The sequence below is a fragment of the Nerophis ophidion genome, linkage group LG17 (assembly GCF_033978795.1).
Source record: "Nerophis ophidion isolate RoL-2023_Sa linkage group LG17, RoL_Noph_v1.0, whole genome shotgun sequence".
NCBI classification, from domain to species: domain Eukaryota; kingdom Metazoa; phylum Chordata; class Actinopteri; order Syngnathiformes; family Syngnathidae; genus Nerophis; species Nerophis ophidion.
In genome coordinates, this window is record NC_084627.1 from 21,708,417 (window position 1) to 21,722,363 (window position 13,947).

General features: G+C 37.3%; 1 protein-coding gene across 1 annotated transcript; it reads left to right on the forward strand.

Moving 5' to 3' along the window:
- The first annotated feature begins 8,514 nt into the window (after positions 1–8,514).
- Positions 8,515–12,873, forward strand: esm1 (endothelial cell-specific molecule 1). The gene is made up of 3 exons (XM_061876544.1): positions 8,515–9,065; positions 12,208–12,351; positions 12,435–12,873. The coding sequence occupies exons 1-3, from the start codon at positions 8,756–8,758 to the stop codon at positions 12,521–12,523; spliced, it is 543 nt and encodes a 180-aa protein (XP_061732528.1). The 5' UTR covers positions 8,515–8,755; the 3' UTR covers positions 12,524–12,873.
- The last annotated feature ends 1,074 nt before the right edge of the window (positions 12,874–13,947 follow it).

Genomic DNA, 13,947 nt, shown 5'->3' on the forward strand with positions numbered 1-13,947 from the left:
TATTTAATTAAGTGATTATTTGGTGTACCACTAGATCAGGGGTGTCAAACAAATTTTAGACCGGGGGCCACACTGAGAAAAATCTACTCCCAATTTGGCCAGACCGGTAAAATCATGGCACGATAACTTAAAAATAAAGAAACCTTAGATGGTTTTCTTTGTTTAAAAATTGAACAAGCTCATTCTGAAATTGTACAAATTATAATGTTGTTGAGGTTTTTTTTTTACACTTACATGTTGCGGTTGATAGTATTCTATATTTATTTGTCGTTATTTATATTTTCTGAATAAATTATGTGATAATGTTCATCAGTCAACTCATTGGTGTTACTTTTCAATCTATCAAGATAAAAAATATATATTAAAATAAAATTACAGGATGTTATTTATGTAGTTTGATCATTTTCCTTAACTGATGTACTAACATCATGTGGTTTATTTTGTACATATGTGGAATCATTTACAAAGATACAAATAATTGCTATTGCATCCAGTGGACATATTTAGGACAGCTGTTTCTTTTATTCAAAAATGTCAGGTAATTTTTATACTTAGCAAACTCATCCCGCAGGCCAGATAAAACCTGTTTGCTGGCTTGATTCGGCCCTCAGGCTGTACGTTTGACGACCTTGCACTAGATAGAGCCCGCGTTCCACAGTTTGATGAGAATCACTGATATACGGCATATATAACACAAAGTTCTATAGCGGCACAATATGAGTACAAAACTTATAAAAACGAGCTAACTAGCATCTTATGAGCATGTACTTAAGAATATGACTATTAATTATTACACAGAAAACACAATCCTAAACTACCTTATTAAGAATGGTTGTAAGGATTACCCTCAATCAGGGGCGTTGCACCATATTCTGTGCCTCCATACACAGGCATCCTGAAGGGCCCCTTGTCCCACCCTAAACCCTATTTAATTAAGTGATTCTTTGGTATACTACTAGATAGAGCCCGCTTACCACAGTTTGAGAATCACTGATATACGGCATGTATAACAGAAAGTTCTATAACGGCACAATATAAGTACAAAACATATAAAAACAGGCTAACTAGCATCTTATGAGCGTGTACTTATGTATATGACTATTAATTATTACACAGAAAACACAATCCTAAACTACCTTATTAAGAATGGTTGTAAGGATTACCCTCAATCCGGGGCGTTGCACCAAATTCTGGGCCTCCATACACAGGCATCCTGAAGGGCCCCTTGTCCCACCCTAAACCCTATTTAATTAAGTGATTCTTTGGTATACTACTAGATAGAGCCCGCTTACCACAGTTTGAGAATCACTGATATACGGCATGTATAACACAAAGTTCTATAACGGCACAATATAAGTACAAAACATATAAAAACAGGCTAACTAGCATCTTATGAGCATGTACTTAAGAATATGACTATTAATTATTACACAGAAAACACAATCCTAAACTACCTTATTAAGAATGGTTGTAAGGATTACCCTCAATCCGGGGCGTTGCACCAAATTCTGGGCCTCCATACACAGGCATCCTGAAGGGCCTCGTGTCCCACCCTAAACCCTATTTAATTAAGTGATTATTTGGTATACTACTAGATAGAGCCCGCTTACCACGGTTTGAGAATCACTGATATACGGCATGTATAACACAAAGTTCTATAGCGGCACAATGTGAGTACAAAACTTATAAAAACGAGCTAACTAGCATCTTATGAGCATGTACTTAAGAATATGACTATTAATTATTACACAGAAAACACAATCCTAAACTACCTTATTAAGAATGGTTGTAAGGATTACCCTCAATCCGGGGCGTTGCACCAAATTCTGGGCCTCCATACACAGGCATCCTGAAGGGCCTCGTGTCCCACCCTAAACCCTATTTAATTAAGTGATTATTTGGTATACTACTAGATAGAGCCCGCTTACCACGGTTTGAGAATCACTGATATACGGCATGTATAACACAAAGTTCTATAGCGGCACAATATGAGTACAAAACTTATAAAAACGAGCTAACTAGCATCTTATGAGCATGTACTTAAGAATATGACTATTAATTATTACACAGAAAACACAATCCTAAACTACCTTATTAAGAATGGTTGTAAGGATTACCCTCAATCAGGGGCGCTGCACCATATTCTGTGCCTCCATACACAGGCATCCTGAAGGGCCCCTTGTCCCACCCTAAACCCTATTTAATTAAGTGATTCTTTGGTATACTACTAGATACAGCCCGCTTACCACAGTTTGAGAATGACTGATATACGGCATGTATAACACAAAGTTCTATAACGGCACAATATAAGTACAAAACATATAAAAACAGGCTAACTAGCATCTTATGAGCGTGTACTTATGTGTATGACTATTAATTATTACACAGAAAACACAATCCTAAACTACCTTATTAAGAATGGTTGTAAGGATTACCCTCAATCCGGGGCGTTGCACCAAATTCTGGGCCTCCATACACAGGCATCCTGAAGGGCCCCTTGTCCCACCCTAAACCCTATTTAATTAAGTGATTCTTTGGTATACTACTAGATAGAGCCCGCTTACCACAGTTTGAGAATCACTGATATACGGCATGTATAACACAAAGTTCTATAGCGGCACAATATAAGTACAAAACATATAAAAACAGGCTAACTAGCATCTTATGAGCATGTACTTAAGAATATGACTATTAATTATTACACAGAAAACACAATCCTAAACTACCTTATTAAGAATGGTTGTAAGGATTACCCTCAATCCGGGGCGTTGCACCAAATTCTGGGCCTCCATACACAGGCATCCTGAAGGGCCCCTTGTCCCACCCTAAACCCTATTTAATTAAGTGATTCTTTGGTATACTACTAGATAGAGCCCGCTTACCACAGTTTGAGAATCACTGATATACGGCATGTATAACACAAAGTTCTATAGCGGCACAATATAAGTACAAAACTTATTAAAAACAAGCTAACCAGCATCTTATGAACATATACTGAAGAATATGACGATTTATTAGTACACAGAAAACAATATCCTAAACTACATTAAGGATTCCAAATATTACCCTCAATCAGGGGCATTGCACCAAATTCGGGGCCTCCATACACAAGCGTCCTGAAGGGCACCGTGTCCCACCCTAAACCCAACATTGCCGCCCTGTACACACACTTGATATGCATGCAGCTTATGCATGCAGCTGAATGCAAATTACTGCATGATGGTTTAAACCAGCCTTTTACCCATGTAAAAATCTTAAATAGGTTTTTCACTTTCTAAAAATGGGATTAACATATCTACAACATATCCAGATAAACCCCTGAACATTTTTATTTAATTTTGATTTTTTTTTTCTTACAAAACAAGACAGAAAATTTAATATAAAGTTCCCATAAAAAAACAAGACAGAAAATTTAATATGAAGTTCCCATAAAATGAATTTAAATAATCATATAACCTTTAAATATAATTATCAAGTTTTACTTTACGTCAGATTATAATATCATCCTCATTGGGTAATAGGAACCTTAGTAATTGCGTATTATTATGATTTACGATTGTAAATATATATTACCGCAGGTAGAAAAAAACAATATTAAAGAGCTGGGCCGACGAAAAGGCAAACTAAATAAATACATGCAGTGTAATGCGGGGACTCCTAGAGGTAGTTGTAGGGTGTCCCCAGCTAAATGAGAGATAGTCGTTACAGTCCATTTGTACACTGTTAGTTAAATCAACATTGATATTTTACATGTGGCCCATAGATATAAATGCCGTTAAATGTAGCTTTTATGTAGCAGGCTACTTTTGCCGTGTACCTTGCTACAATTCTCCAGGAACGCATGCATTGTCCTGTTATATCTCACATTATATATTGTGTTTTGGAAAAAGGTTGTCATAAACGTTACTTGATTCATTAAAATAAATAATAAAAAAGGAAGAGACATTTGTATACATATGTAAATTTATTAGGTTAGGTTATAAACATTCATTCACTTTCTTCTTTCCTTCATGGATCTAAACTTTACCGCTACTGGTAGTTTTTTCTATGTTTTTATTTAATAAGATGTAGTTGTATTTATGTCAGTGTAAAAGTGAAAGAAGTGTTTTGCTTGGGTCATGAAATGATGATAATGGTTGTGCCGGGGCATACATACATTTTATATTCAACGCTTAAATCTCTGGAGTCTAAATCAACTTCAGATCTATTCCTCATTTCCAAATGTATTAGTTTTTTTTATGTTGTTTTTTTGCTTGTTTGTTTTCCACCCTTTTTTTGTCAAACAAAACTATGTTTTTTTTATGGCAAACACACAAAATATGCAAAATCTTCCACCAAAAGTATTTTTCAAAGTGGAATGTTTGATGTGACGTAATCGGGGTTGAGGTGGAGGGGTAGAGGGTAGCGGGTGTATATATTGTTGCGTCCCGGAAGACTTAGGTTCTGGGTATTTGTTCTGTTGTGTTTATGTAGTGTTACGGTGCACATGTTCTTCCGAAATGTTTTTGTCATTATTGTTTGGTGTGGGTTCACAGTGTTTGTAACAGTGTTAAAGTTGTTTATACGGCCACCCTCAGTGTGAACTGTATGGTTGTTGACCAAGTATGCCTTGATCGACAATCAATCCACTACCTCGCTCTCACTGTCTCTGCCCCTCCCTCAAGACTGTTGCTGCGTGTGCACACCTTCCCAAATTGTTTTGTGTTTAACCCCTTCTAAACCCTGTACGTACATTGAAAATACATGCAACTCTGACTCAACCCCAGACATTTGAGGCATTTAAGAAACCCCGCCCGGACAGCCCCGCAAAAGTGGACATGTCCAGGGAAAAGAGGACGTATGCTCAGTCTAACTAACATTAGCATGCTAACAGGTATCATTCCTCAAGTAAAAATATATTTCATGCTGACATGTATGCCTACAAAATTAGCTTAAAAAATAGTTAGCACGCTGACATTAACATGCTACTAGGTATTATTCGTCAAATCCAAATATATTTGACGTCGACATGTATACCTGCAAAATTAGCCAAAAAATTAGCATGCTAATATTAGAATGCTAACGATTGTCCCGTGGGGCCATTAAAAAATTAGCTACGGGCCGCATTTTGGACATCTTCGGCGGTCACTTGAACGAGTATGACGATCCTCCTGGTAGGGATGTATCCCTTTATGGGGGATGCCTGTGCGTGACTTAGTTAACATGGGGAGACTGGTGCACAGAAAGTCACCACACCATCCCTGACAGAATGGGGTCAGGGTCCAGTGGCATGGAGTCCAAGATGACTGGGGACCCTTTTCTGCTGCAGCCTTCTTTCGCCATCGCAGCCGTTGTGGTAGTTCTTAAATCTACCGTCTTCCGCCTGCTCCGTCGTTGAGGTCTTCACCGTATCCCTGGCTAGGGGGCAGTCAGGTACCAGGCCTTTGCCAAGGGCGTCCTAGGGTAAAGGGGTTAACCTCCTAGGGCCCCAAGTCCCCTTAGAGGAGTCTCCACTGCCAGATGCACTTTAACGTTATGCCAAAGACACAGCATTTTGGACACCCCTGGTCTAAGCAGCTGTGTTTGCACCAATCAGCAGATGACCCAATTCCTGCTTGTAACTGTCATTTAGTGTTAGTAATGTCCATACAGGGACAAGCGGTTGAAAATGGATGGATTGATGATATAGTGTCCATAATAACTGGTGTTTTAGTCTATAGCAGTGGTTCTTAACCTGGGTTCGATCGAACCCTAAGGGTTCGGTGAGTCGGTCTCAGGGGTTCGGCGAAGGTCAAGACACACCCGACTTATCGTGTAAGTAAAAACTTCTCTCTATCGCCGAGTTATGGATACCCCAAACAATGTTCCCTCAAATTTTCCATCTGATTTGCAGGTGTGTAAATGTTAGAATAATTATGTATAAGTTATCACACAACTTTTATGCTTAAAAGCCGTTGTTATTGTTATGATCAATTGTGCTGAAGCTGTACTTTTCCATCTGTGCAAAGGCACAACTTGTAATCTTGATTTGCGAGGTTGTTTCGTGTCAGCAGGTTGTTTCCAGACCCTGCCTGCTGACAGCCAAGGACGGACATCGAGTACCTCAACGCAGACAGAACAGAAACAGGGCGAAATCACGAGTATCAGCACATTGGAATTCTGAATGATCACGTATTGTGTCTACTGGGGCTGCTTGCATTACCCCTCCCTTCAGAATCAGCATCAATGATGTTAACTAGGGACGTCCCGAATAAATAGAGGAGCACGTGGGACTGTACCTTAGAGCAGTGGTTATCAACCTTTTTTTAGTGATGTACCCCTTGTGAACATTTTTGTAATTCAAGTACCCCCTAATCAGAGCAAAGCTTTTTTGGTTGAAAAAAAGAGATAAAGAAGTAAAATACAGCACTATGTCATCAGTTTCTGATTTAATAAATTGTATAACAGTGCAAAATATTGCTCGTTTGAAGCAATCTTTCTTGAACGATTTGGAAAAAAAACATAAAAATAACAAAAAACTTGTTGAAAAATAAACAAGTGATTTAATTATAAATATATCTACACATATAAGTAATCATCAACTTAAAGTGCCCTCTTTGGGGATTGCAATAGAGATCCATCTGGATTCAGGAACTTCATTCTAAACATTTCCTCACAAAAAAAGAAATCTTTGACATCAATATTTAGGGAACATGTCAACAAAAAAATCTAGCTGTCAACACTGAATATTGCATTGTTGCATTTATTTTCACAGTTTGTGAACTTACATTCATATTTTGTTGAAGTATTATTCAATAAATATATTTATAAAGGATTTTTGAATTGTTTCTATTTTTAGAATATTTAAAAAAAAAAAATCTCACGTACCCCTTGGCATACCTTCAAGTACCCCCAGGGGTACGCGTACCCCCATTTGAGAACCACTGCCTTAGAGCGTAAGGCAGGGGTAGGGAACCTATGGCTCTAGAGCCAGATGTGGCTCTTTGGATTGATGCATCTGGCTCTCAGATTATTCTTAACTAACATTGCTTAACACGATAAGAAATTAATATTTCCACTGGTAATCAGAGTTAAAAAAATAACATTCAAAATATAAAACATTGCCCTGCATTTTAATCCATCCATCCATTTTCGACCGAATCTGTTCAAGAAGTCGCATTAATGGTAAGAAGTATTTTATTTATTATTGGTTAGCTTCAGAATAACAATGTTTTTTTAAAATAATACAAGACTTATTATACTCAAAACATGTTGGTGTTACTTAAAAATTCACACTTTTTGTTTTCATTGTTAAAAAAATATTATATGGCTCTCACGGAAATACATTTTAAAATATTTGGATTTCATGGCTCTCTCAGCCAAAAAGGTTCCCGACCCCTGGCGTAAGGGGAAACTAACTGAGTGCACAGCCCAATACGTCTCTCCTCATGAGTAAAATTCAGCTCTGTCTCTGCTTGATTCCTTTTCTTGTCTTGTGTAATAGATAGTTCGGTGTTTGAACCTGACTTATTTGTCGTGAGTTCATGCACTGTGTTGGTTTTTGTTCTTGGAAAAAGGTGATGTTCATGCTCGGTTCATTTTGTGCACCAGTAAAAAAAAAAAAAAAAAACATAACTGTCTTGAATTTGAAAAAAATATATATGATAATATTTTTCACTGAAGAAGGGTTTGGTGAATGCGCATTTGAAACTGGCGGGGTTCGGTACCTCCAACAAGGTTAAGAACCACTGATCTATAGCAGGGGTAGGGAACCTATGGCTCTAGAGCCAGATGTGGCTCTTTTGATGACTACATCTGGCTCTCAGATAAATCTTAGCTGACATTGCTTAACACGGTATGTAATGAATGATTCCGCTGGTAATCACTGTGTCAAAAATAACGTTCAAAAATATAAAACATTCTCATGCGTTTTAATCCATCCATCCGGTTTCTACCGCACCTGTTCAAGAAGTCGCAATAATGGTAAGAAGTATTTTATTTATTATTGGTAAGCTTCAGAATAACAAGGTTATTAAAAAGAATAAGAGACTTATTATACTCTAAAAATGCTGGTCTTACTTAAAAATGCACGCATTTAGTTGTATTCAGTCTTAAAAATATAATATATGGCTCTCACGGAAATACTTTTTTAAAATATTTGGCTTCCTCCCACTTCCAAAGACATGCACCTGGGGATAGGTTGATTGGCAACACTAAATTGGCCCTAGTGTGTGAATGTGAGTGTGAATGTTGTCTGTCTATCTGTGTTGGCCCCGTGATGAGGTGGCGACTTGTCCAGGGTGTACCCCGCCTTCCGCCCGATTGTAGCTGAGATAGGCGCCAGCGCCCCCCGTGACCCCAAAAGGGAATAAGCGGTAGAAAATGGATGGATGGATGTATGGCTCTCAGCCAAAAATGTTCCCGACCCCTGATCTATAGGAAGAAGATAAGAGAAAACAGCACCCTCTGGCGGCTGTGAGATGTTATTCCAAGGTAGCCATGTCACACGATGACGTGTTTGCTGCGTGGGTCCCACAAAAAAAAAAAAAAGCAAAGACCACTTGTAGCGTGATGAGGTCACAGGGATTCAGTTCCTGGATGGCGGCTCACAGCTAATCCCACTTCCACGCCGGATCTCTAAATAAAGGGACGTCAACACCGGAATGAGGAAACGTGCAAAACAAAGTTGTTGAAAGCCGTGAAAAGCTCTCAGGCTGATGAGGCTCACTTCCACTCGCGTCCCCCTCCTGAGGTGCTCCTCGTCGCCCGCAGCCTCCATCCATCTCCCCCCCACGCCATGTCTCTCCTGCTGCAGACCGTGATCGTGTCCTCGCTGCTGCTCCACTGCGCCGAGTCGTGGGCATCCAGCGCCAAGTACGCCGTCAACTGCCCCGACAGGTGCAACGTGGAGCTGTGTGGGCCCACGCACGGCTGCGCGCGCACGGTGCTGGACGACTGCGGCTGTTGCCAGGTGTGCGCGGCCGGCCGCGGGGAGCACTGTTACCGGACTGTGTCCGGCATGCACGGCGTCAAGTGCGGCCCGGGTCTCTTCTGCGAGTTCTACAAGGACGAGGACGACTATGGGGATGAATACGGCGTGTGCAAAGGTGCGTGGGTTTACAGCAGGTTGTAGGTGACATGGAGGGATATATAGCACTCTTGCACCAAAGGATAGCCATTTTTAAATCCTATTATTGCATCATGACGTTTATTAACTTATATTCCTTGCCATTTTTACTGCACCTACATCCAGAAATGGACATCAGTCTTAACTAACAGCTACCTCGTTTAACTGTAACATAAAATGATCATAAATCAATATATATTAAATCAAATATGACAAGTATGCAAAAGCCTTATGGCCATTGGAGACTTTGTAAGTTGTGCCTTCATACCATACCAAATACTCTACATGTCTTCATTAACACATGTATATAGTAGGGGTGTGGGGGAAAATCGATTCAAATATGAATCGAATCGAATACGTTGAGCGATTCAGAATCGATTCTCATTTTTAAAAAAACAAATTTTTGGGGGGGGGATTTTTGAAAAATCCAACAAACCACTACACAGCAATACCATAACAATGCAATCCAATTCCAAAACCAAACCTGACCCAGCAACACTCAGAACTGCAATAAACAGAGCAATTGAGAGGAGACACAAACACGACACAGAACAAACCAAAAGTAGTGAAACAAAAATTAATATTATCAACAACAGTATCAATATTAGTTATAATTTCAGCATAGCAGTGATTAAAAATCCCTCATTTACATTATCATTAGACATTTATAAAAATAAAAAAAAAGAACAATGGTGTCACAGTGGCTTACACTTGCATCGTATCTCATAAGCTTGACAACACACTATGTCCAATGTTTTCACAAAGATAAATTAAGTCATATTTTTGGTTCATTTAATAGTCAAAACAAATTTACATTATTGCAATCAGTTGATAAAACATTGTCCTTTACAATTATAAAAGCTTTTTTTTTTTTTAAATCTACTACTGTGCTTGCATGTCAGCAGACTGGGGTAGATCCTGCTGAAATCCTATGTATTGAATGAATACAGAATCGTTTTGAATCGGAAAAATATCGTTTTTGAATCGAGAATGGAATCGAAACGAAAAAAATCGGTTATATCATCGAATCGTGACCCCAAGAATCGATATAGAATTGAATCGTGGGACACCCAAAGATTCACAGCCCTACTATATAGTAATATTAAAGTCAAACAATATATACACAAATAAGACATGCACCTGGGGATAAGTTGATTGGCAACACTTAATTGGCCCTAGTGTGTGAATGTGAGTGTGACTGTTGTCTGTCTATCTGATTTGGCCCTGCGATTTATATATATATATATATATATATATATATATATATATATATATATATATATATATATAATAGCTAACACTTTGGTATGGGGAACATATTCATCATTAATTGGTTGCTTATTCAAGTAAAAAATACTTAATTTAGAGTTATTTGGACGCTAGTGGAACATAAATTACTAATAAGCAATAATTTTGAGGTTATTTAGGGATTATTAAGTACTTAATAATGACTGATTAAGAGCCAATATGTTACATATTTTCAACTAATTAATGGTGAATATGTGTTCTCCACACTAAACTGGTACCAAATAATATATTGATAATATGCTATTGTGGTTGTATAGTTCAGTGGTTCTCAAATGGGGGTACACGTACCCCTGGGGGTACTTGAAGGTATTCCAAGGGGTATGTGAGATTTTTGAAAAATATTCTAAAAATAGCAACCATTTAAAAATCCTTTATAAATATATTTATTGAATAATATTTCACAAAATATGAATGTAAGTTCATAAACTGTGAAAAGAAATGCAACTATAAAATATTCAGTGTTGACCGCTAGATTTTTTGTGGACATGTTCCATAAATATTGATGTTAAAGATTTATTTTTTTGTGAAGAAATGTTTAGAATGAAGTTCATGAATCCAGATGGACCTCTATTACAATCCCCAAAAAGAGCACTTTAAGTTGATGATTAATTCTATGTTTAGAAATCTTTATTTATGATTGAATCACTTGTTTATTGTTCAACAAGTTTTTAGTTATTTTTTTCAATCTTTTTTTCCAAATACTTCAAGAAAGACCACTACAAATGAGCAATATTTTTGCACTGTTATACAATTTAATAAATCAGAAACTGATGACATAGTGCTGTATTTTACTTCTTTATCTCTTTTTTTCAACCAAAAATGCTTTGCTCCGATTTGGGGGTACTTGAATTAAAAAAAATGTTCACAGGGGTTACATCACTGAAAAAAGGTTGAGAACCACTGGTATAGTTTGTAGTTTGGTGTGTAACAATTAATAAATGATAACATATGAATAAAACAATACAAGAACATTGCAAGCTTGTAAAACATATTAGTACTTGTATTATTAATTAACTATATTATGAATTAATATATGTTTTATATTATATATCTTAATTCTACAAAAATCCAAATTATATCTCAGTATATCAGTATGTATGCAGTGTAGTTGCAAACTATGCAACCAAAAATAAAAATAAAATGCTATACATAGTTAGGGGTATTTTCCAGTAAAATATGATCGGACCATTTTTATGTAATTAAATATTATTTTAAAATAATGGGTTTATCCTTTCCATCTTACACTTTCCATCCTTTGTAACTGAGGTACTGTGTGGATCAATAAAGTTTGTCTAAGTCTATGTCTATAAGCACCCTGCCTCCTGCAGCTGAGATAGGCTACAACAGGAACAAGCGGTAGGAAATGGATGGATGGATGTAAAAAATTATTATAAATAATATATTACTTTTTAAAAAACATATATTTTATATATATATTATATATTTTGTTTTAGTTTTCCACAATAAAATATTTTTTATATAGTATTGTATTTTATTTTTTTGTTGGTTATCAGTCATTATATATATAACACACCAAAACACAAATTACAACCACATGTTCTAGATTGTATTATTAGTGTCTTCAATGTTTAATTCTAATATTAAAAAAAAGAAAAAAATAAGACTAGCACTCTATCTATTTAATAATATATGTATTATTGTGGTTGTATTTTACACGGGGGGCACGGCACGACAAACTATTAGAAACAGTATAGTACACCACTGCAAACTACCATCAAACAATAAACACTATATTACTAAAAAAGGACTATTATTGTCTTTGTGTATACAACTGCCCACGTCTCTGCCGACAGATTGCCATTTTGGGACTTATGGTGTGGAGTGCCGCAAGACATGCAGCTGCAAAGGGGGCCTGTGTGACAGGGAGACAGGCGCTTGTCTCACCCTCCGATTCTTTGCCAAACTTGCCGGCAAGCTCAAGACGGAGCCTCAAGCAGGTAAACATTTTTTTTTTAAAAGCATTGATATTTGTTAACTAGCAATTTGGACTTTAAAAAAGGTTATTCATTCTCTTTCCCAGATGGAGACGTAGGCTCGGGAGAGGTTCAGGACTCGGATCAAGCTGCAGAGGATAGATCAAGTGCTCCAAAGTGGCTCAACCCTCGCTGACAAGCTGAATTAACTCATTCACTCAGTGGCAATGTAGCATTAACTTATAAGTCAACTGAAAGATATATTTTATTATTATTATTATTATTATGTTCAGAAATGCACACTTTCTTTATTTATATGCCTTTTATTGATTCACAGGCTATGTTATTCTCCAAATTGCTTGTTCATAATGGAATAAAGTGATCCAAGTTCAAATTCTGTCAGTTAGCGTGCCTTTAAAAGGAGAATGTCACGGCTCTTATTGTACCGGATGTCATTAATCTCAGCTATATGGTATTTGTACTGTTGAAAGAAAATGTATAAAAATGTAAGAACGTGTCGTACAATTAAACCAAAGTTATCACGGACTTGGTAGTTTTGTTATTTTGTCCTTCGAAGATCATGCACAAAAACAACACATTTACAAAAGACAGCAGATTAATATTGAAACCACACAGTAGGGAAAAATTTACCCGTCTCACAACGATCTAAACCCAGCTCACATTCCCTATTATGATACGGCATCAACACACACAATACTGTAGAAGAGGGGCCCCAAACTACGGCCCATATGAGTTGGGGAAATTGTGTTAGATGTAAATATAAACGGAATACATTGATTTGCAAATCATTTTCAACCCATATTCAGTTGAATATGCTACAAAGACAACATATTTGAGGTTCAAACTGATAAACATTTTTTGTGTGTGCAAATAATCATTAACTTTAGAATTTCATGCCAGCAACACGTGACAAGGAAGTTGAGAAAGGTGGCAATAAATACTGATTAAGTCGAGGAATGCTCATCAAACACTTATTGGTAACATCCCACAGGTGTGCAGGCTAATTGGGAACAGGTGGGTGTCATGATTGGGTATAAAAACAGCTTCCCAAAAAATGCTCAGTCTTTCACAAGATGGGGCGAGGTACACCCCTTTGTCCACAACTGCGTGAGCAAAAAGTCAAAGTTTATTAAGAACAACAATTCTAAAAGTGCAATTGTAAGAAATTTAGTGATTTCAACATCTACGGTCCATAATATCATCAAAAATTTCAGAGAATCTGGAGAAATCACTCCACGTAAACGGCATGGCCGGAAACCAACATTGAATGACTGTGACCTTCGATCCCTCAGATGACACTGTATCAAAAACCAACATCAATCTCTAAAGGCTATCACCACATGGGTTCAGGAACACTTCAAAAAACCACTGTCACTAAATACAGTTTGTTGCTACATCTGTAAGTGCAAGTTAAAGCTCTACTATGCAAAGCGAAAGCCCATTTATCAACAACATCCAGAAACGCCGCCGGCTTCTCTGGGCCCGAGATCATCTAAGATGGACTGATGCAAAGTGGAAAAGTGTTCTGTGGTCTGACTAGTCCACATTTCAAATTGATTTTTGGAAATATTCGATATCGTGTCATCCGGACCAAAGGGG

What these genes read in the sequence shown, in the direction of transcription:
- esm1 (XM_061876544.1), top strand. Translation starts at nt 8,756, where the DNA reads ATGTCTCTCCTGCTGCAGACCGTGATCGTGTCCTCGCTGCTGCTCCAC. An exon ending in TGAATACGGCGTGTGCAAAG is followed by an intron (nt 9,066 to 12,207) that starts GTGCGTGGGTTT and finishes CTCTGCCGACAG; the next exon opens with ATTGCCATTTTGGGACTTAT. An exon ending in CAAGACGGAGCCTCAAGCAG is followed by an intron (nt 12,352 to 12,434) that starts GTAAACATTTTT and finishes TCTCTTTCCCAG; the next exon opens with ATGGAGACGTAGGCTCGGGA.